The following is a 22,920-nucleotide window of genomic DNA, read 5'->3' on the forward strand; positions in this document are numbered from 1 at the left end:
ATATCTCAATGTCAAACAAAATGACGCCAGCTCGCAGTCGCAGTTTTTCCAGCTATGCTACGTGTTCAAGAAGACAACGCTCTACAGCACTGCGGATGGTGCATCTACTACCGATAGTCTGGCAGCGTTTGGTCGATAAAGGCAGTACACTCAATATTCAGGCATTCAGACCGAGTGTAAGTGACGCTCGTCGTCTTTGCGATCGGCAGCTCTGTCGAGGAAGGTGATGCCAGGCGACGTCAATCATTTCGTGTCCACGGCCCCACATCGAACAGACAGCGACCACACCAAGCCCGAGTGGTTATCATGTCCGCTGCCGTAGCTTCAGCCGCATCGCCACGTTTTGGTCCTCCTCACGCTCGTGATCCTGCTGCTGGGGCAAGTGCAGATCGGCGACACAGTGGTCCAACTTAATATCCCGCGGCACGACTCGAGCCTGCACGCTCCAGTCACCCAAGAACCGGTTGAAGGCCGTGACCTTGCCCGTTAGCTCCAAGGACTCGTGCGTGAACGTCCGCCCTTCCTGTCCGCTGTCGCGCAGCTCCAGCTCCATGGACTCGTCAAACAAAGAGAACAGCAGGTCGCCGTCCACCTCCAAGTCGTTGTGGTCTCCTCGCTCCTTCTCTAGATCCTGCAGCGCGTCCGCCAGTGCGCGCCCCAGGAGCGTCTGCCGATATCCGTCCATCGGTATCTATTGGTTATTTACCGAGATAACCCTAGGACTTGGCCAATCACAGTCCGGCCAAGTAAGCGCTCCTCCGCCAGCAGCTCATTATCCAGAGATTCGACCGACGATGGCGCTGCGGGACGAGCACGACTTCCTGAGCGAGAACGAGCGCCAGTTCCTGGCCAACTGCCTGCGCCAGCCGCCGCATGTGCGCGCTGATGGTCGCGAGCTGCTGCAGCAGCGCAAGATCCGCGTGCAGTTCCGCCGCAGCGAGAGCGAAAGCCAAGCTGAAGTGCAGCTAGGCCGTACTCGGTACGTCGACATCGCCTCCACCCTGCAACGCTAACAACTGACGCATCTTGGTTTCCCTGTCTTCTCTCTCTATCTCTTGTTGTTGCAACTCTGCAGCGTGATCGGCAACGTGCATGGCGAGATCGTGCCCCCCTTCCCGGACCGACCGACCGAAGGCTTCCTGCATTTTGCCGTGGAGTTGTCGCCCATGGCGTCACCCAATTTCGAGGCCTCTGCATCTGCAGGTCGTGGCGCTGCATCTTCAGTAGCAGCTGCAGAGCTGGCGCGCCTGGTGGAGCGCGGCGTGCGCGAGAGTCGTGCGCTAGATACGGAGGCACTGGCGGTCGTGGCTGGCGAGAAGGTCTGGGCCATCACATGCCACGTGCACGTGGTTGACCACGGTGGAAATCTCGTGGATGCTGCCTCGCTGGCTGCGATTGCAGCGCTCATGCACTACCGACGACCGGAAGTTGCAGTGAAGGAGGGCTCGGGTGGCAGTGGAGGGGTTACCGTTTACAGTGTAGATGAGCACGCGGCGGTCCCGCTGAGCCTTCACCACATCCCGATTTCTATCTCGTTCTGCTTCCTGCAGCCAGCTCTCAATATGAACAGCTCTGGTGGAAACGACGACGATATGGATGCCGATGAGGACGGGGAGCCAATCATTTTCATGGATCCGACGGACCGAGAGGAGCGAATCACGGACGCGCGCATGAGTTTTACGTTTAACTCGTTCCGTGAGCTCTGTGCCGTGCACAAGATTGGTGGAGCTACCATCTCCCCAGCTACTGTACTCAGGTGCGCGAACGTGGCAGCAGCGCGTGCTGTTGAGCTGACGACGTTCTTCAAGGAAGAGGAGGACAAGGCGGACAAGGAGGCTGTGCAGCGCCGGCGCGCATTGCTTCGCGGTCGCGCATTCGCCGATGTTTCATCCACTGTGGACGAGGCAAGCGCCAAGAGCACGGTGGAGAAGGTGGATTTGGGTGCTATGACCGACTTCTCGACGCTGCATGCACCGATTTCGCTGCGCGATGACCCGACGAAGGAGGAGACTGTCCAGCAGGTGACATCTATGGCTGAGCTGCTAGAATCGCTCGAGACGTCTGCCGATATCGCGGAAAAGCAGCCAAAGCCGACCACAGCGGGTCTCGAGATGACGGATGCTGCTCGAGATGAGTTCCGGCAACTAGCCAACAGCGACACAGTGCGCGACTTGATTCACGGTAATAAGAAACAGCAGCTGAAGACAGCCCCGCCTGCGAAGAAGAAGCCAGTGGCGGACAGCGATAGCGACAGCGAAGAGGAAGGAGGGGTCCTTCAGAGCGAGTTCGGCACGACAGCAAAACCAGAAGAAGCCGTGAAGACGAAGCCGAGCGCAAAGCCTGTGAAGAAAGCGCCAGCCAAGAAGGGCAGAAAGAAAAAGGCTGCGTCGAGCTCCGATGAAGACGAGGACATGGATCTCAGCGCCGCCGTCAAGCGCAAGTAATTTGGCAGGATAAACTAATAGGACACCGGTACGTTTCCCATACAGTGCAGGCTTCAAATGTCGTCGAGTGTCGCCAAGTCGCTCGCTCCAGCAATGTTTGTCCAAGAAAGGGCTCAGGTGATCGAGCGAAAACGGTCGCCTCGAAGCGACGCCATGGCCCAAGACCAAATGCGGGGCATCTGCGCTAAGGCGAGGCGAGTCTCTTGGAATGCAGAAGAGGGTCAGAGTCTGCATCCGGGTGCGGCCGACCACCGCCAAAGAAAATGGTTCCAGTCCATTAGACAAAGGCGACTCGGTGGTTATCGATGGGGACCAGCAGGTACGCTGCATTCAAGGGTAGTTCGTGTAATCTCTACCATGACCATGTTCCTTGGTGCTGCAGACCATCGGCGTTGTCACGGATACGACCTCGGGCGGTGGCACAAGCTTCCGATTCGACCAAGTGCTCTCTGCAGCAGTGGACCAGGCTGGTGTCTTTCGGTTGGTGGGGTCAGACGTGGTGGATGGCGCCTTGAGCGGCTACAACGGCTGCATCCTAGCTTACGGCCAAACTGGAGCGGGCAAGACGTTCACCATGTCTGGGGGAGGCCCGCGCCGTCGCTTCGAAGACCGTGGACTTATCGCACGAGCATTGACTCGCGTGTTCCAGCGCACTCAACAGGATGCCGACCACTCTTATGCGCTGCGCGTGTCGTATCTCGAGATCTACAACGACCGCCTTATCGATCTACTTGCACCTGACGTTGGAAGCACCGGCACCGACTTGGCGATTCAAGAGAATGCCCGTGGGCAGACTTTTGTGCGGGGCCTCACAAAAGCTCTCGTGTCCAGCGAGGAGCAGGCGCTGGACCTCGTTTTCCAGGGAGACACAAACCGCGCAGTGGCTGAGCACGCACTCAATGCTTCCTCGACACGATCTCACTGCATTTTCACGCTTTATCTGGAGCGCAAGCGGAGTGCAATGTCCTCCCAGTTACTCGAAGATGACAGCCCTGGAGTTGACTCAACTGGATCTCCACAAAGCGAAGACGGCGTCGTGTACAGCAAACTGCACTTGGTCGATTTGGCGGGCTCGGAGCGCATGAAAAAGACACTGACCGAGGTTGGCTCTACGCGGGCTAACGAAGCCTGCTATATCAACCGATCGCTGACATTCCTGGAGCAGGTTGTACTCGCGCTAGGTAGCAAGAATCGAGCACACGTGCCATTCCGGCAGACACCCCTGACGAACTTGCTGAAGGATTCGCTGGGTGGCAATTGTCGTACGCTGTTGGTGGCGTGTGTGTGGCCGGCATCGACGCACGCCGACCAAAGTCTGGCCACGCTACGCTTTGCGGCGAGAATGCGTCGTGTTAAGACCCAAGCTGTTGTCAACATTGTCGCGTCGGGCTCTGGGGCTGCGGGGTCGAAGTTGGCAAGTGCGGAGCGTGCTGCATACCGCGACGAGATTCGGCGATTACGAGAGGAATTAGCGCTGTATGATGCGATTGCCGGGCGGACACGGGTTCAGCACGAAGGCAAGGAGAGCTCTGCGCAGGAGGAAAGCTCTCGACGGCAACAGATCGCCGCGTTTTTGAAGGATCCTGAGCTGGCTCCTCCGATACATAGTTTACGGCAGGCACAGCGACTACTGCAAACCTTCCGATCGGTTTGCCTCGATTTAAAGTATGCCACTGAGCCAGGGATGAACCAGACGAGGAAGACCGGAAGCAAGATGGTGACGCAGATCCGAGCGCTGCGCGGGCACACACCGCCTGGACCCAGTCCGTCTTCTGCTCCAAGCGACAGCAATAACATGAGTGACGACAAGAGAGGAACAGTGCTGCCGCTGATCTCCAAAGCCAACCAGGGACCCTGGAGAGACCTACCGGAGCGGCAGGAACGCGTGGCATCCGCACCAGCCCCCAGAGAAACGGACAAGGAGCTATACGAACTCTTCAAGTCCGTGGGAGGCGCCGATCCCGGCGCGGAGGCCCTGCGCGACCTTGAGCAGACCAAGCTGAATCTTCGCGAGGCGAAAACCCAGTACGCAACGCTGGCACTCACCGTCAACCGCGTGAAATTGTACGTGGCGTGTGATTGGCCAGCAACTTCAACTACGAAATGGATGCATGTTTTGATTTGGTGCTGACTCACGGTTTTGATTGGGCAGGGAGATTGATAGGTACGCGCTGCGACTCCAAGAGCTGCGGGATGGCAGTGCTACCGACCAGCTGAAGGAGGGGGAGGACGAGCTCGAGCGCCAGAGCGTTCTGTTGCTGCAGCTCCAGGACGCCAAGAAGCGATACCGCGCCGCGTACGAGCAGCTTCAAGAGAAGAAGGCGGAGGTGGGATACCTGGGCAAGATCAAGGTGCAGATGCTACAGCAGGTGGCGCTGCACTTTCAGGCGTGGAAGGACCGGCAAGAAGGCCCCGAAACGGTGGCAGGCGACTGGCCCGGCTGAGGCTGAGGTGATCCCCAAGTGTCCGATGCTGCGCGACCAGGATCGGGCGGCAAGTTCAAGGGCTCGCCATAGACACGGAAACAGGAGTGCGCTTGAAGTAGCCAGTCATTTTGGTGCTTGGACTAGTTGGCCTTCGGCAGACTTGCCTTGCAGCACCATTTGCGAGGCAGTGCTGTAGTCGCGCAGTGCCCCAGTCACCCAAGTCCTTGTAATGACGATTGCCTCTGTTGCAGACAGCTCCTTACAAACGCACCCCAGACCCTTGCTCGCGACGGCATCCTGACGAGGAGCTTGGGGCCAAACACGCCGCCCGCCGAGTAGTGCTGGGTGAAGGTAGGTGGCAGTTCCTGCACTGTAGTCGCGCGGACGGCAAGGCCAGTTTTGAGCCTCGATTGCTAACGAGGTTGCTGACGTCGCGCGCGTTGCTGGCATCGTTTAAAAAAAGGCGTAAAAGACACGCGCATGGCATGAGACGCGCCTTGCGATTTAACACCGCCAACCACCGCAAAAACATGCTGCTGACCCAACAATCGAGTGGTGCAGATTCGCGAGCCCTTTTGGTGCACCAGAGCCACGCGCTCCACTGATGGGATATCGACGGTGTCTGCACTGGGTTTCGCCAGTTATAGCGCGTGACCCAAGTTCAAGCGAGAAGAGAACGGAGACGGCGGCGGGGGTCAGCAACAGCGCACTGCCAGTGACTACATATATAGGAAGTTCAGCGACCGTAGGAACGCCCGTTGTCAAGTTAACGGCGTCCGCGCTGCTAAACAAGGCGGGCCGACCGACCACAAAGACGCGGGACTTGCAGTTCAATGTGGGGGAAAATGCCTTCACGCGGATGCTCCTGTTCCAAAATCGCTGGTCGAAACGGGTGTACATGTAAGTGCTGCTCCGAGCGAGACAGTTAAACCGCAGCAAGACAGCATCGATCGTTGGATGCGAGGCTGCCCAGCGAGAACGCTGTCGCGATCGCGTTCCTGCTAGCGCGCCTTGCCGAGGGTGCATGCACGCCGGCGCTCACTTGATAGCGACGAGGGGCTGCGCGCCTTTGTAGCGATTTTCCTTGCATCAGCGGGTGCGTCAGTTGTGTGTGTGCGTTGCGGGAAAGCCTGTCGAGAACACAAAAGCCTTGGCGCCGCGCCGGCCGAGCTTTTCACGCGGGGCTCACCGCCGTTGAATTGGGCGGTAGCGACAGCAGCGGGGTTGGTCCTGTTAAAAGGGGGCTGGCATCTCGGCGCGGTGTCTATGGCGTGTCCAAGCACCATTGCGATTCAGGCGAGAACTGAAGCATACGATAGAGAAACGCCCCGCCGAACTGCAACCTGGGGTTGTGGACGGTTTGACTGGGCCCCACTATGGCCCGTGGTTTAACACACGATCCAGCCGGAAAAACGCGACGCCCAGCGCATGCATATCTTTGCCGCCGCGCGCGACGCAGCGCCCTGGCCGGAAATCGGCGGCCCAGCAGGCCTCATTATCGTTTTGAACGGCTTTCGATCACTTCGTGTACAAGTATTCGACACCACCACCACCATGGCCATGACAGTACTGCCCAGCTTCCAGACCTTCTTGCAGAACTCGGCCACGCCGCAGCCGCCGTCGCCGCTGCTGAGCGGCGAGCCGCGCCCGCAGAGCCCCAGCTATTCGCCCTACGGCTGGCATCAGGCCAGCGGCTTGCAGCTGCCCTACTGCAACAGCTACAACTACAGCCAGAGTTACTCTCCGACGGCGTCGACCTCCTGCTCCTCCAGCTCCGAGACTGAGGACGAGGACATGACGGCCGACCGCCGTACGGGTTTGAAGCGCCCTTTCACCAGCGTGGGCCTCTCCGCTGCGCCGCTGTCGCCGCCCACTGCGTGCGGTACGGCCGGCAAGCGCGTCAAGAAGAAATACCTCAAGGAGCGCGAGCGCTGCGAGATCGTGCGCCGCGTGCGCGCGGGTGAGAAGCAGGCGCACTTGGCCAAGGAGTTTGGCGTCTCGCGCGCCGCCGTGTGCTACCTGCTCAAGCACCAGATAGAGATCATGCGCCGCTCGGCGCAGCGCCTCTGAGCTGCTCGAGAGCGCGCGATAGGATTATTATTATTTTTATTGATCGCCAGGAGCATCAATACACTGTGCGTCAAATTTCCATCCATTCGCGTTCTCCATTCGCGTTGCCAACAGCAGCAACCAGCAACCCACGACGATGATGGCGTTTAACTTACTGGGTGGGGCGGAAAGACATGCTTTTTGAATGCGCGCCCGTGTCTTTGCCGCAGTAAGGCAATTCCCGACGGATAGGGAGGTGTCGGCTCAACACGGTCAGTCGATGCTGTTTGAATTAGTAGAGCACGTCGGTGGCGGGGACATCTGGCCTGCCGTGCCACGCGCAAAACGCAAGCTGGACCAACCACGATTGGCAGCGCACACGTGCAGCCCGAGGCCAGAGGCTGTGCAGCACACAACAACGCTTATGCGCACCAAGCGGCACCTGTGCTCGTCAAGTGTCGTGGACTAAAGATGCTCGTCAAGTGAGCAGAATGCTGCCTCGTCACATGACCCAAACTTCATGTATCGCTGCTGGCCACAAGCAGCATTTGCCCAGCCACTCACGACTCGCTCCGATGACATGACTGAGAGGCAGGACGAATGGCGCTTTGAAGGGGGGCACATCGATTGCTCCGCACCCCACCACCACCACCGGCAGTTCTCGATCTGTCTTATTTAACCCATTATTCCCCGAAGGGCGTCCTAGCCTACAGAGTCCGAAAGGGCTAATGCCTGAGCTGACTATCACAATGCAACCCTCCCCACCTCCAGATAGGCACACGGTGACACTGGTAAACATTTCTGCTACGTCTTGTCTTGAAGCAATCTTGGACGGTGCTCAGTCTCATCATGCAGGTCGCGTGACATCCGTTGAGTAGCTCTCGTGTCGACGCAGCATTCGCTGGGAGGTCCGCCAAGAATAGCATTTTTGGATGTGGCGGGTTGCTCTTCAGCAGCGAACAGCGGGCTGTCGGGAACTGATAGCTTCGGCCTATTATCGATCTCCGCTCGGCGAACTTTTTGCAAAACGCGACCCACCACTCTACGACATGTAAAGATTTGAACAGGAGCCAGAGAGCCGAAGCCATTCCAAAGCGCGTACGCGAAGCGGCTATTTCGTCAGTCGCTGCAGCTTACATCACAACATGTGTGCAGGCCGCTCTAAATTGAGCGCTTCTCAGGTCTGGGAGCATCCGCTCCTTAGTTGCAAGTGACTCAACTGTCAAGTCACTTGCAACTAAGGAGCGGATGCTCCCAGACTTGAGAAGCGGTCACTGTCAGTGGGCGTCTACTTGTGGGTCGTGCCAAGCGTATGTGTGGAGCAAAGCTGTCTCTCAAATATCGTGCTCGCAAACTACGACACCAAGAAAGTTGGCAAGGCGAAACGAACTTCCATGTGCTCACACTGTGGGCAAAGTTGTCACAACAGGCGGGCTGCCAGGCAAAGTAGCGCCTGTGCCTAGAGTTATGTCTGATTAGGTACATGTAGCTGGATGGTTGATAATCCATGTTTGCTTATCGATGAGTGCGCGCGGACTGGAGTGCTGCGTTTTGCAAAAAATCCCCGCTCGGCACCGCATCTCCTCGTCCAGCTTCTCCACGATACATATCGGTGCCCGTACTGCAGCGCTATCATATACAAGTAGCCCAGCACGCTGCTGCAAGGAAGCTACTGCAGTGGAGCTGCGGGCGATAGCTCGCGAGTGGGCGGACACTGCTCTGGTGGCGGAAGCGACGCAACATACTACAGATTTGGCGTTCAAGTGATGAAGACTAAGGCCGATCGGCTGGGGAATGGCTTTTCAAGATCGGCGCCGACTTGTGCGGCCGCCGAGATGACGCCGTGCGTGGGACGACGGGGTCGTCGCTGTAATCGCGCTTGTGTCGCCGGGAAATCCTGCGGACACTTCAACCGGAGACGAGTAGCGGAGACGAATAGCGCTATGGCTCCTTTCGTTTCAAGCAGCTGAGACCGCGAGCAAATCGGGCCAGCGTTGTGGTGTTGCAAAACGCGCCAGCGGAGGATGGATATTAACAGCCAAGCAGTCACTCGCGGCGATATCACCGCCGCTGCCATCATCGAGGAAGAAAACAATCCCTCGACGGGAGGGCTCAGAGTCGAGCCACCGCGGGCAGACGGATAAAGGGCGCTAGCCACCAGCGACGCGGGGCTGACTGACTAATAACTCTCAGCAGCACTCGGCGACGATGACCGCCGGCAAGCCACCTTGGGCCCTTGGCGGTGGCCGCGTAAGTCGCTAGAATGGTGGTTGGGCAGAGAGGCAGGTGATTGCGCCGGCCGTGAATCCTGGCTGTGGGTCACGACAGCGGTCGGACAAGCAATCCCTGTCGGAACGTATAGTATGTTATTGCGCAGGTCCTGCGAGGTAAGCGAGCGTGCTAGGAGTCTGAAGGCACGTCTCGTCACCCGATTTCGCAGGCGTATCAGCTATCGCACGATGTCCGAAAATAGGCATCGTCCAAAGCGGGGCGACATGTGTCCCTTGCCAGATTACGCATCGGCCCGTAGCCATAGCCGGACCATATTACGCAAATCGGGCGGTCTCGTTTCCGCTGGACGGATGCGATTACGCCGCCGCCTACCGCCCCGGGGCCAGGCCCGCTCGCTCATATCGCCCGCTCCATCCGTCACTACCCAATCGGCCAAGAAGCCCAGACAGCGCGCGTTTTAATCGACGATATCGGTCTCCAACGACGCAATGATGCTCTCGGCGCAACACCAACTGTATCACCAGCACCGCCACTCCAGCAGCAGCAGCTCCGCCGCCGCAGGAGGCGCGTCCTTCCGCAAACGCGCAGCAGCCACCCCACTAGCTCCGCTCGCCGCCGTGCTCGAGCAACTCTCGCTCCGCGTCGCCGCCGTGCGCCTCAGCAAGCGCGACGTGCGCTACGAGCTGCAGGTCGAGCACTCCGCCTCGCAGACCCGCTGGCGCCGCGCGCGCTCCTTGGACGAGTACAAGGCCTTCCAGACGCAGCTGCTGGCGGCGCTGCGCCTCGGCCACTTCTGCCAGGCCGAGTGTCCGTGGCTCTACACGTTCGTCAAGAGCTACTTCCCGGGCTCCGTGTCGCTCTTCGGACTGGGCGGTCACAGCGACTGTGCCGTGGAGAAGCGCCGCGACGCGCTGGAGCACGTGCTCACGTCGCTGCAGAAGTTCGTCGTGAACCGCCAGAACGCGGCGGGGTGCTCCATTGTGGCCGGCCGCGTGACGCAGCTGGTAGTGGACTTTGTGCTGGGCGACGTGAGCGACAAGCGCCACCCGCTGAACGGGCTGTGCGGGTCCACTGGCAGCGGCAACAGCTTTAACCTCGGCAGCCTTCGCGACAGTGTGTGCTCGTCCACGTCGGTGACGTCGGACGAGGGCGACGAGATGGCGGACGAGGCGGAGGACGCCGGCGTGTGTACGCTGTGCAACTCGAGTCTGGACGGCGAGGCGTTCGGTGCGTCGACGTCGTCGTCCGAGACGGATAGCTTCCGCAGCACATCGAGCCGTCGCAGTAGCGTGCTGAGCTACACCACGACGCTGTCATGTGGACATCAGTTCCACGATGAGTGCATCGTGTCCAAGCTGAACGAGGAAATGCGATGTCCCACGTGCCACGCGGAGGTCGACTCGTTCTGAAGCGGGGTAGCTCCGTTCTGTACCAAAAAGCTTAGTTATTTATTCATGCGCAGCGCATGCCGAGCATACATTAATGAAATGATCTCATTGAAACCACATTTGATTGAGTTTCGTTCGGGAGTATTTTTTCGATATGCTGGGGGGGGGGGCTGTTGGTAGTTATCATTGCAGCTTGTTGCTGTGGGCTTCATCAGAATGATCAGTGGCGTTGTCTCGGCGAAGCCTTGACAGAGTTTAGCTGGAAGTAAAGGCCGCCGCGAGTCAGGATATTCCTTGCCTATGGATACGGACCATCCATTATTGTAGGATAAGCATTATTGTGCCGGAGACCCGGTTTCTATTACAACAACTTTTCGCTTGCCAGCCAATAGCAATCCTGTTGTAATCTACCGCTTTACAGTCTCAACCACGGGTCACAAAGACTACGACATTCGTATTTACAGAACGTTATTGAGAGTGCATGTAAGTTAAGATTGCGGATCGCTACATTGATCTGCACAACGGAATTGATCCGCTGGAAAGTGAACTCCGACAAATTGAAACATCGGATAAGGTTATGCAGTATGCGCGTGATTTCATCCTTAGCCATTTGCTGTGGCCGTTATTACCCGATTTTCATAGAATACGAGTATCTCGATTTGCGGCTCCAACTTGTAAATTCCAGGACCTCGCGTAGTAAAATTTGCATTCATGTTTGCGGAGTACACTAAGTGATTATAGTTCTAAGCTAAGTACAGGAAGAGCTTCTTGATTCAGGGAGTTCCTGCAGCTTTTCCTGGGTAGGATGGTGGTAGTAGAATGGTGTTGGCTCCTAGGCACTGATGACCAGTAACGTTTCTTCTGTGAAATACCGCCACTGCTTTACACTAGTAGATCGAGTATCAAGTCATCGACCTTTAAAACTTGAGCACGAGAGCTTGTAAATGAAGGAACTGTAAACTACTTCGTATCGAGGCTGTATGTCTACTTAAAACACGATACAAGGTTAAGTTGGTAAACTCCGCAAACGAGTCGAAGAAAAAAGAACTACCCCTTAGCAGGTTTACGATGGAGCAACTAGCGTGGCTGAACTAAAACACACATGATGCTTATCGACTGTTAAGTTAGGTGCATGCTATGGAAATTTCTTACTGTTACCTTATAAAAATAATATGTGGCATGTGCACACCTACAATCCTACAATAATAGATGGTCCGTATCCATAGGCAAGGAATATCCTGACTCGCGGCGGCCTTTACTTCCAGCTAAACTCTGTCAAGGCTTCGCCGAGACAACGCCACTGATCATTCTGATGAAGCCCACAGCAACAAGCTGCAATGATAACTACCAACAGCCCCCCCCCCCCAGCATATCGAAAAAATACTCCCGAACGAAACTCAATCAAATGTGGTTTCAATGAGATCATTTCATTAATGTATGCTCGGCATGCGCTGCGCATGAATAAATAACTAAGCTTTTTGGTACAGAACGGAGCTACCCCGCTTCAGAACGAGTCGACCTCCGCGTGGCACGTGGGACATCGCATTTCCTCGTTCAGCTTGGACACGATGCACTCATCGTGGAACTGATGTCCACATGACAGCGTCGTGGTGTAGCTCAGCACGCTACTGCGACGGCTCGATGTGCTGCGGAAGCTATCCGTCTCGGACGACGACGTCGACGCACCGAACGCCTCGCCGTCCAGACTCGAGTTGCACAGCGTACACACGCCGGCGTCCTCCGCCTCGTCCGCCATCTCGTCGCCCTCGTCCGACGTCACCGACGTGGACGAGCACACACTGTCGCGAAGGCTGCCGAGGTTAAAGCTGTTGCCGCTGCCAGTGGACCCGCACAGCCCGTTCAGCGGGTGGCGCTTGTCGCTCACGTCGCCCAGCACAAAGTCCACTACCAGCTGCGTCACGCGGCCGGCCACAATGGAGCACCCCGCCGCGTTCTGGCGGTTCACGACGAACTTCTGCAGCGACGTGAGCACGTGCTCCAGCGCGTCGCGGCGCTTCTCCACGGCACAGTCGCTGTGACCGCCCAGTCCGAAGAGCGACACGGAGCCCGGGAAGTAGCTCTTGACGAACGTGTAGAGCCACGGACACTCGGCCTGGCAGAAGTGGCCGAGGCGCAGCGCCGCCAGCAGCTGCGTCTGGAAGGCCTTGTACTCGTCCAAGGAGCGCGCGCGGCGCCAGCGGGTCTGCGAGGCGGAGTGCTCGACCTGCAGCTCGTAGCGCACGTCGCGCTTGCTGAGGCGCACGGCGGCGACGCGGAGCGAGAGTTGCTCGAGCACGGCGGCGAGCGGAGCTAGTGGGGTGGCTGCTGCGCGTTTGCGGAAGGACGCGCCTCCTGCGGCGGCGGAGCTGCTGCTGCTGGAGTGGCGGTGCTGGTGATACAGTTGGTGTTGCGCCGAGAGCATCATTGCGTCGTTGGAGACCGATATCGTCGATTAAAACGCGCGCTGTCTGGGCTTCTTGGCCGATTGGGTAGTGACGGATGGAGCGGGCGATATGAGCGAGCGGGCCTGGCCCCGGGGCGGTAGGCGGCGGCGTAATCGCATCCGTCCAGCGGAAACGAGACCGCCCGATTTGCGTAATATGGTCCGGCTATGGCTACGGGCCGATGCGTAATCTGGCAAGGGACACATGTCGCCCCGCTTTGGACGATGCCTATTTTCGGACATCGTGCGATAGCTGATACGCCTGCGAAATCGGGTGACGAGACGTGCCTTCAGACTCCTAGCACGCTCGCTTACCTCGCAGGACCTGCGCAATAACATACTATACGTTCCGACAGGGATTGCTTGTCCGACCGCTGTCGTGACCCACAGCCAGGATTCACGGCCGGCGCAATCACCTGCCTCTCTGCCCAACCACCATTCTAGCGACTTACGCGGCCACCGCCAAGGGCCCAAGGTGGCTTGCCGGCGGTCATCGTCGCCGAGTGCTGCTGAGAGTTATTAGTCAGTCAGCCCCGCGTCGCTGGTGGCTAGCGCCCTTTATCCGTCTGCCCGCGGTGGCTCGACTCTGAGCCCTCCCGTCGAGGGATTGTTTTCTTCCTCGATGATGGCAGCGGCGGTGATATCGCCGCGAGTGACTGCTTGGCTGTTAATATCCATCCTCCGCTGGCGCGTTTTGCAACACCACAACGCTGGCCCGATTTGCTCGCGGTCTCAGCTGCTTGAAACGAAAGGAGCCATAGCGCTATTCGTCTCCGCTACTCGTCTCCGGTTGAAGTGTCCGCAGGATTTCCCGGCGACACAAGCGCGATTACAGCGACGACCCCGTCGTCCCACGCACGGCGTCATCTCGGCGGTCGCACAAGTCGGCGCCGATCTTGAAAAGCCATTCCCCAGCCGATCGGCCTTAGTCTTCATCACTTGAACGCCAAATCTGTAGTATGTTGCGTCGCTTCCGCCACCAGAGCAGTGTCCGCCCACTCGCGAGCTATCGCCCTCTAGCAGCAGCAGCTCCACTGCAGTAGCTTATATCAATTTTTCGGTATGCCTGCTTGCCATGCCCTGTTCTATAATAGTCGGTATACAGTAAAAGAGGTCGGAAAAATGAATTGGTTCGCGGGCTGATGGCCCGCTTGATTCGCAGTTCGGAGTTAGCCTTTTCACGATCCATCGATGACATGTAGTTGTCTGAACAGGGTTTGCTTGTAGAGTGCCAATTAGTAGCCGTTAGTACTAACATGCTTTGTACTGAGACTAAGCATATTCTTCCCGGTCAGCGGCTTAGTAGTGCTGACAGGACTAGTCGTCTGTCCCCCTGCTGAGCTCACCGGCGACATTCATGGCGGGGGTACGGATAGAAAGCTTTGTCGATTGTGCTTTTTAACTGATAGCGCACGGCTGGACATTGTCAGCGCTTCCGCAGCAAGCGCAGCAAAAATATGCCGGCTGAGATCAGTTAGTGCCAACGTGACTACATATTGTAGTACAGTATTTAAAACACACAAAAACTTATTGGTGGTTGTGCTGTTTGGCTTCAGCTTGGCTCAGTGAGTTGCCATCAAGGCTTCTCCGAAGACAGAAGGCAACTCTGTACAGCACGATGAACAAGTTGTACATGCACATGTAATGCGGACAGAAACATTGTATTAATTGATGCATTTCGAAACTTTGACGCCGACACCTCTCAGGTGCAGTTAACACATTGTTGGGCGCTGGGCAGTTGGACTGCTCCCATAGGACAACGGTTGTGGCCCGTCATATCTACATCCGCAGACGCTGCTGCGAAGTCAGCGGGATGCACTCTTTGTACACCTGCCACGAGTACGAGTTCTTGAGGAAGCGAACTCCGATCCAGTACCAGTGCAATGTACAGGTGCCTTTGCAGGACGAATAGTCAATGGGGTAGTCCTTGTCGGGAAACTGCTCGTGACAGTTGTCGCCCTGGAGCACACGGGTATTGTCTAGCCAGACCTCACACGGCCCGTCGTGCGTGTATCCGGTTGAACGCATATTACCGGCTGGAATAGGCTGGGGTGTGCCGTTTGGGTCTGTCCACCCGCAGAAGTAGTCGGCACCTTCGGTCACCGTGTACTTGGCTCTGTCCATGAAGTCACGCAGGGTCTTGTAGCCGTTGTCACGACGCCATGCGTTGAAGTCTCCTTGAGTCGCAAAGCCTTGACCCTCGAGGAAGGCCAGCGGGTTGTACTTGGTATCCTTGTTGTCCGTCGTCCATTGGGGCTCCGGTAACAGCACAACTTGGTGTGCGTCGGCGGTCGGAGCCAGCAGAGCTGCGCTGGCCAGGCCTGTAGCCACGGCGAGGGTTGGCACAAGGGAGAGAGTCATCGAGACGTTGAAAGTTCGCCTGCCGAGTCGTCGGAGAATGAGGAAGTGAGCGAGAGGAAATCTGCGTGACCGGTAACTAGCCATTGGGTCAACTTTACTGCGCGTCGTGTTCTGTCGGTGCACTGTTGTGTTTCCCTCGCAATCTCGCGATTTGAAGTCATGCACTCTATTGTGAGAGCCACGGGAGGGAGTCTCTTCTCCTGTTATGACTCAAACAATTCGAACTGAGAAGAATCGCAGCAAATGAGTATCGGTCTTAGCTCCCAAAGTGAAAACCCCGAGAAGCACATGCAATAACCAATCTCCTTATTTTATTAAAATAAATTGGCGTGAGGTTCTATCGCCGTCACTGCAACTTTTCACTCCCAGGGCCGGTCTTATTCAGGGGAACTTTTTCATTTATCCGGATATCACGAATTAACAGATCGATAAACAAAGGGCGATCCACGAGTATTGTACTTACAATGCATGTTGCGGTATTGTGTTACTGGTAGCACCAACGCAATTCGCTGCAAGCTGACTTTTATGTATTATCATCTCTCTTTTTGTGCCGATTTGAAGCATATATTTTACCGGTAGTCATGCCATCGTCGTAAGCAAAGCAAAGCAAAACACTACAACACTGTAGTGCTATGCGTTTAGTTGAAGTGACGACCCAGAAAAAGCTGTTTTACATCACATGTATTACAATGTGTAGACGGTATGTACACATCACTAGCGAAATACCAAAATTTGTTTAGGCTGGGTTTTGTTGCAACGTGCAACTTTCATCGCTGCTACCGCCACGGAAAAACTCTAAAAAGTGTGTTCATTGATGTGCTTCGATGCTCTCTCGCTGTTCGTGATGGCGCTGGGGGCGGTGGGGGTCGCGTTGCTTTAACATCCGACTAACACAAAGCAGGAGGCTGAAGCAGCACGAGGCCATTGAAATTTTTAATAATTCGCGCTCAGTCTCCTGTCTTTCTTTGCGTATATGCAACGATCATCGGCCCCCTTTATTAATAGTATACTGCCAAGAAGTGATAATAACACATTTCAAGATGGGCATCGCTGGTCGTCAAACACATCCATCGCCTATTAGAACTGTACCAAAATGTCGATTGCCGAGCATGCCTTCAATACGATTGCATGCGAAAAATATTTGACAGTGTCACGTCTTCGAGTAAGCTACATATTCCGCTGCGGTGGGCGCTTGGCAGCAATACCGAGCAGAGCACAATACTGAGGAGACCGTGGCTATTGCTGTCAGGATCTGGTATATGAAACATACTTTTGCTAGGGAGAGTCAGGTGGCATTACAACAATATGGCAGAAGCTTACACTGCGTTGTACACATTCACATTTATAAATGTTTGCACGAGTAGAGCAGCATATAAAGGTACTGCGTGAGACATCACGTTATTGCCGACTGCGGACGTGAGCAGTCTCGTATGGATATTCAATGAACAGGTCATCACCTACAAAACTCCACGCGCGTCTTCAGTATCTGGGCTGCGATACAAGAAGAAGCAACCATCATCGGGCTTCCGCGTACTGCTTTCCAATGGTTACTTTCCCCCGAGGACCTGGAGCCAGCGGTCGAGATGGCCAACAACGGATTGTGCACCACACTACGGAAGGACGTGAAAATCTTAGCAAGGCGTTTGCAGCGGTTGCTGAGGTAGATAAGGTAAGCGGCCTCACTGAGACGGATGTGCGTTTTTTCGTGGGCATGGATATCGGCGTCATGAAGCTGCCGAAAAGTAGCTCACGCAGTTTCCTTACCTCGCCGAGGTACGTTGCGGCTTTCGTTGGAGGCGACAGTAAATATCACTAACGCTGTGTTACGGGAATCATATTAGATGGCAGCACTTCCGAAGGTTAAGCGTTCAAATAATCGGCTATGGATCTGCCATTTTGTGATCGAAGGCATTTTCGTGCTGCTTCGCCGTCGATACATTTTAGTCGTAAAGTGAGAACCCCCGCAAAACTTGACCTTGTCGACTTTCGGTCGAGTTCTCGTTGGCGTGACCGAAGAAGTCGTGCTTGTGTACGAAAGCCCAACTGCGATGTGCGTTATTCTCGTCGTCTGGCTGGGACTCCTGGATAATTGGATGCACCACCGAGTGCCTACCGGTTGCGTGCGTCAGAGTATGGCTCGCGAACGGGCAGGCGTAGCCTATTTACAATAGGTATGCACGTTGCGAAGTGGGCACGAAAGGGAGGAGATCCGCAGTACCGAACATCTCGAAGCATGCTCAAGACAAGGGAGCAATGGCAGTCCCTAAGTCATGCCTTGCATATCACTTCAATTGATGGCGCTCCATCAACATCAATAGACATAGAGCTAGACAAATGTATTCATTTAGTGATGGCGGCAGCATGCCGGGTGAGACAAATGTGAAACGCTTGTATCTTTTCGCTAGTGTTATACAACAATAGCTACGACAGTCTCCCACTCAGCTCCAATGTGAGCGGTGTTCCATATCATTAGCCGCCTTGCCCCATGCAATTGTCCCGAAGAGCAGCAGTGCCGCTGGAATGAGGACAAAACCGTTCTCCTTGATCTTGCGCAACGTCTTGTGCGGGAGCGTGGCGATGAGGCTGCGCGCTGGGTGGATCTCGTTGGGCGAGAGGTGGCGCGTCACGCGGTCCGTCTGGTAAGCGGTCTTGCGCCACCAATTGACCATTTCTGGGCCGGGCGACATCTTGGCTGGATGGAGACAATGTCAGCTGAAGCCTTGCACGAACCACGTGAATCGAATTCTGACAGCGGCCATTGACCGTTATAATTGGGGTCTTAAGTACTCGATTGCGCCGCCTCGCTGATTGCGCCGCCCACCTTAAACTGGCAATATACTGTATTTTCGTGTAAACACAAGAATGTACCAAATATTCGGTACATTTCAGCAAAGCTGCAAACTAAACGCTCTCAATGCCTTCAACCCCATTCCATTTTGCCATCAACCCGACAAGCTAGCACCAACCGTTTGACCGACACAGTTTCGCTTAAGCGCCACTATCGGATGGATGGCTTAGATATTGATAGCCCCAAAGCACTGGCGTGTCTTTTACTTAATTAAGTACATGTAGATATGATAAGCAATGCTTTGGGCTGGGATAACAGTTGATTGCAGGAATTGACACACCTTCTACTCGGAGATGCGTCTCAGCCACAGCGTCGTGAAATCTCCGACCGTTCCGCCCGTGGACGTGACGAAAGATCGTGCCAGCACACCAGGGATTGATAGTAGTCGATGATTAGTACTAAGATATACTATCGCTACTATTAGTACTAAAATCAACATTGGCATCGACTCTCGGTTTGCTCGATCAATTATGGCACCGTACGAGTTGTACGGTTCATTCACACAGCTAGAGCGTTTAGTTCTACAAAAGCTGAAGCTCGGGACATTAGTTTTCAGTGAGGTACATTGATGTCACTTAGTGGTGCTAACGACTTCCTATGTCCGTTCTAACCATCGCCCCTATGTCGGTAGTTAGCCTTCTCCAGGTCCTAGCTTACGCTTCCCCGTTACGTGCCGGTGTCCTTACTGACTGTCGGCCACGACGTCCGCTTGCGCCGCGTTGTCCTCGTGTGTTTTCCATTGTATCATGTCTCCATCGAGGTGGCGGAGTACTTTCCTCCATTTCCCTGAATCGGTGCCCGTGTCAGCCGTGTACTGTTGTACGCTCGTTCTGCTTTCGAGCGCTGTGTTTGTTAGCTCCATTGCCATACGGTTGGCTTCTTTGGCGTGGTGTAGCCATTCTACTTCCCGGAGCCGATCCACGATGCGCCGACTCCTCCAGTAGATTTGTGTTAAATGCCGTGCCTTTGGGGGCTTGCGTTGCCGATGCTGTGCAATCAGCATCTTGTTCGTGCTCACCACCCATAGCGGCCAGTACCGCTTCTTCTCGCACGCCTTGAGTCCCATGAGGAGCCCTAAGTGTTCCGCTTCCGTGGTCGTCGGTGACGAGCTGGCGTATGACATGTGCCCGCTCCAGTTGGCCCCGCTCGATATGTCATTACAGCTGACAATGATCGCCCCGCAAGCTCCTGATCGTTTTGTTCCTGCCACCCGTCCGGCCACGTACAGTATGTACCTGGTTCCTCCCTCGGCGTGATCCACTGCTGGCAGTGTGTCCCCTCCCGAGTGAAGGGCTCTACCGACGATCTTCGCCGCCGTCGCTCCAACTACTAGTGATGGCGCTGCCCGTAAGTGTGCCTGGACAGTATTGTAACCCTCTCGCAGCCGCTTCTTAAGGAGTGCCACGTGGTGCCCTTCCGCGATGTTGTTCGACTCGTCAAAGTGGTTGACCCGCCACCGCCAAGCTGCGTGGAGATAGATGGCTACCCCAATGCGCCAGCTGCTCTCAACGAGCAAAGTCACCTCCTCCGCAATCTGAGGGCGAAAGTCCATCACTTCCCGTTGTACTGTAGCCATGCTGCCCCATACGCCTGCCGGTATTTTCGAAAGTTGCATCCCGAATACCTCCTGCTGCAGTCCGTCGTCTGTCAGTCCCAGTTGTCGCCATGGCTGGAGTAGGTGCCTCCGTAATGTTCGCGTCGCTGGGCATCCCCAGAAGACGTGTTCCAGATCCACGTCCAGCAAGTGTACACAGGATTCATGTGGGCAGCCGATCTTGTCGTGTCGCCTGTCAAACATCGAGAGTGCTCTGAGCTTGAGGCGCAGTAGTAGTTGTTCTCCCCACGGATTGAGGCCCACTACTCTCCGGATGCGTTTCCATTCGAGTAGTGCAAGCCCTTCCGCCAGTTGTGGGCTCCGTTCCTGCCATTTTTTGGTCCTGCCGTCGAGGTCTATAGCCCCTCGACGTCGTTTCGCCGCTGCCACGCGCTCTTTGTACTCACGGCGAGTCCGTGTCCACCTGCGGCGTCCCGCCCATAAGCACACGAGTCTGCTCAGTCTTGGATGTGGGTGAACCTCATGCACCTTCAGTTCCGGTCGCATTCTGGCCGTAAGTACTCTGCATAAGTCTGCCCCGCCGTGTATTGTCTGCACCCACGGTTCCTCAGTGATGGATGTGTGGAAGACCACTTCCACCGGGGAGTGGCCTCTGACCGTCACTATCACCGGGTGTTGGTCTGGGGTAGCAGTGAACTTGACTTCGGCAGGGTATATCTTCCGCGTCAGCAGGTCCATATAGTTAAAGAGCAGTGCTTTCGCAAATTTCTCGGCCTGCGCTCGGTTTTGCGACGCACCATGCGCTGCGTTGAACGTGAAATATCCCTGCCCTGTGGCCGTCCTATTCCAGGCAGCGATGTCCACTACCGTCGGGGTTCGCTCGCCTGTCAGTCCCATCTCCTCCGCCAGCGATCTGCGTTGCCCGTCACTCGAGATAATCTGTAGTGTCTGCACGTCCGCGTGTGCTAGCCACTCCATGTGAAGCTCGGGACATTACATGTTTCGTACTATAGTCTTAGTACTGTTCGACCCCGTGGAGCAGGTCGCACTGTTCGTTCAAGCTGACGTCAAATTCCGGTGGCAGGCCGCAGATCACGATACAGTCCAAGGGGAGACCAGGACGTTCCAGACCGAGGAGGGGTGGTGATCAAGGTGCCCAGTGTCAACGAGCCGACGGCCGCCACAATGGAAAACAAGGCCTATGAACAGGCGGTGACACCTTCGAGCTGAACATCGAGGAGGACATATTGATGATGAAGTCCACGCTGCTGAGCATGCCAAGTGCACGCAATCGACGTCCGCTCAAGAATACATCCAGACCACCTCACTGTACGACTGTGTCGCGCGCGATGGTCGAGTCCGAGGATCGGTGCAGCGACTACTTCCGTGGAGAAGGTGCTGCCCGACGCCAAGCTGTCGAAGCACCAGATTCCACAAGGTGGTGCTAGTATTATAGGTGTCTCGATGCATACCCACTAGGTGCAGCATAGGCTGCCCAAGGTGCCCAACAGGCCGATCAACGCCGCGAGGTCGTGGTGTACAACTCCACGGCGCATGACTCGTCGAGCTGTCGGACCCGCTAGCGCTGTGTGTTGCGCTACTGTCTCTGCGTATGGAGACAACAAGCAGTGTCATAGCGACACTGATCGCGCGTGATATCACGGTGCCTAAAATCTTCTCGACGTACGTGTTGGGCATGCTTGACCTGGGCAGCATCCTGCCCAAGCCTCGCGCCGAGCTGCAGATTGACGCGAACGAAATCCTGGACGTGTCGGTTGTGGAGAAGTCAACTGGCAAAGAGAACAAGATCACGACAATTGCTGACTCTGGATTGACCGCATGGTGTTGGAGCCCGAGAAGTACACGTCGGAGGATGAGACCAACATGGTGCGCATCGAGGCGAAGACCGCGCTGACGAACTACGCGTACGAAATGCGCAACAGCTTGAACGATACCCTTTTGGAACCCTCTATCTCCGAAGCCGTCTTTATCTCTCGAAACAGTGGTTTGGATGTGATGATGGATTCCTGTCTGGCGTGCTGGCAGAAGCATTCTCTAGGACCATCGTGCTTTACTAGGTAGTACACGCACTTGGCTGCTAATCGTCGATTGGGATCACAACCACACCAAACTTACTCCGAACTTACTTTCATGGATCTATCAAACAAAGACACCCGCCGCAGTGGAGTCAGTGCCCATGTCGTTTTCCGAACAACCTTGTTGGTCACCGATCAGATCTTGGATTTTGGAGCTAACGTTCTCAACGATAAGAGTCCATCATGGAATCCGAGGCTTGGACAGCCGGCCATCTGTCCGAGTAGCACGAACTGTGTACCCATATGTTTGGGCAACGGGCAGTTGTCAACAACACGCTTTGCCTATTCATTCGCACTGGGATCGGTTCTCAGCTCCACTGTGCTTCGTCACAAATACTAGTAACAAATTAAGCTCGCCAATACTTGTATAGTACAACCAACGACGGAAAAAGACGATCTTGACAGGTGTTAACATTGATAGTATAGTTTAGGAAGCTTGCTTTCCCATTTGGAAATGAGAGCACGCCGAGCTTCCTACACCCGGACTATCGTCTAGCACCAGTCATTTTTAATAAATACACAACCTCTTTGATTGGCTAAAATTAATGTATGGAGGACAAAACATTATCTACGTCTTCTTCCGTCGTTATTTGTACAAGTACTAGTAGACAGGCAACTCACCATGATTATCATTACCAGAGTAATCCACTCGGCAACTGAAAGTCATACGTACATGTATTGATACCATCAGTTCTAGTTTTGACAATAATTTGTTGTTGATAGTGTGTACAGCAGCAAAGTACTGTTGTATTAATACATGCACGAAGCTGTGGACATCGAGCAAGAAGGCGATCTACATTGACGTCTCGTGATCGATGATGACACCTATGTAGCAGATTGTAATCTTCCCCTTCTCGGTCGGAGTCCTCGCCCCCTCTACAGAATCTGACCGGGATCGGCACTCCCAATCGCAAAGCACCGCCAGAACGAATGGCTCTTGGTACGGTGCAGGACATTTGGCCATAACAGAAGCAATGGCGTCCCGTGTCCTATCGTCTCATCAACTAAGATAATCATTAACACGTAAGGGCGCGTAGCGGCCTTTACGGATGCTTAGCCCGACAAAGTAGTTCGTCCT

At 55.4% G+C, this 22,920-nt stretch overlaps 8 protein-coding genes across 8 annotated transcripts; 4 read left to right on the forward strand and 4 right to left on the reverse strand.

Moving 5' to 3' along the window:
* Positions 1–304: 304 nt before the first annotated feature.
* On the reverse strand, positions 305–685 carry KRP23_3934 (uncharacterized protein; the record flags this gene model as incomplete). Its single annotated transcript, XM_067888850.1, has 1 exon — positions 305–685. One exon carries the CDS (start codon positions 683–685, stop codon positions 305–307), a length of 381 nt encoding a protein of 126 aa, XP_067748052.1.
* A 109-nt stretch (positions 686–794) lies between these two features.
* Positions 795–2,444, forward strand: KRP23_3935 (Exosome complex component RRP45B; the record flags this gene model as incomplete). Its single annotated transcript, XM_067888851.1, has 2 exons — positions 795–979; positions 1,076–2,444. 2 exons carry the CDS (start codon positions 795–797, stop codon positions 2,442–2,444), a joined length of 1,554 nt encoding a protein of 517 aa, XP_067748053.1.
* A 208-nt stretch (positions 2,445–2,652) lies between these two features.
* On the forward strand, positions 2,653–4,888 carry KRP23_3936 (Kinesin-like protein KIF9; the record flags this gene model as incomplete). Its single annotated transcript, XM_067888852.1, has 4 exons — positions 2,653–2,763; positions 2,827–2,924; positions 3,195–4,508; positions 4,597–4,888. The coding sequence occupies 4 exons, from the start codon at positions 2,653–2,655 to the stop codon at positions 4,886–4,888; spliced, it is 1,815 nt and encodes a 604-aa protein (XP_067748054.1).
* A 1,536-nt stretch (positions 4,889–6,424) lies between these two features.
* KRP23_3937 (uncharacterized protein) lies at positions 6,425–6,940 on the forward strand (the record flags this gene model as incomplete). Its single annotated transcript, XM_067888854.1, has 1 exon — positions 6,425–6,940. One exon carries the CDS (start codon positions 6,425–6,427, stop codon positions 6,938–6,940), a length of 516 nt encoding a protein of 171 aa, XP_067748055.1.
* A 2,699-nt stretch (positions 6,941–9,639) lies between these two features.
* KRP23_3938 (uncharacterized protein) lies at positions 9,640–10,560 on the forward strand (the record flags this gene model as incomplete). Its single annotated transcript, XM_067888855.1, has 1 exon — positions 9,640–10,560. The coding sequence occupies one exon, from the start codon at positions 9,640–9,642 to the stop codon at positions 10,558–10,560; it is 921 nt and encodes a 306-aa protein (XP_067748056.1).
* Positions 10,561–12,043: 1,483 nt separating this feature from the next.
* Positions 12,044–12,964, reverse strand: KRP23_3939 (uncharacterized protein; the record flags this gene model as incomplete). Its single annotated transcript, XM_067888856.1, has 1 exon — positions 12,044–12,964. One exon carries the CDS (start codon positions 12,962–12,964, stop codon positions 12,044–12,046), a length of 921 nt encoding a protein of 306 aa, XP_067748057.1.
* Positions 12,965–14,761: 1,797 nt separating this feature from the next.
* KRP23_3940 (uncharacterized protein) lies at positions 14,762–15,343 on the reverse strand (the record flags this gene model as incomplete). Its single annotated transcript, XM_067888857.1, has 1 exon — positions 14,762–15,343. One exon carries the CDS (start codon positions 15,341–15,343, stop codon positions 14,762–14,764), a length of 582 nt encoding a protein of 193 aa, XP_067748058.1.
* Positions 15,344–17,781: 2,438 nt separating this feature from the next.
* KRP23_3941 (uncharacterized protein) lies at positions 17,782–18,030 on the reverse strand (the record flags this gene model as incomplete). Its single annotated transcript, XM_067888858.1, has 1 exon — positions 17,782–18,030. One exon carries the CDS (start codon positions 18,028–18,030, stop codon positions 17,782–17,784), a length of 249 nt encoding a protein of 82 aa, XP_067748059.1.
* Positions 18,031–22,920: the final 4,890 nt, after the last annotated feature.

This window comes from Phytophthora ramorum, assembly GCF_020800215.1.
Source record: "Phytophthora ramorum isolate Pr-102 chromosome Unknown Phyram_PR-102_s0003, whole genome shotgun sequence".
NCBI lineage: Eukaryota > Oomycota > Peronosporomycetes > Peronosporales > Peronosporaceae > Phytophthora > Phytophthora ramorum.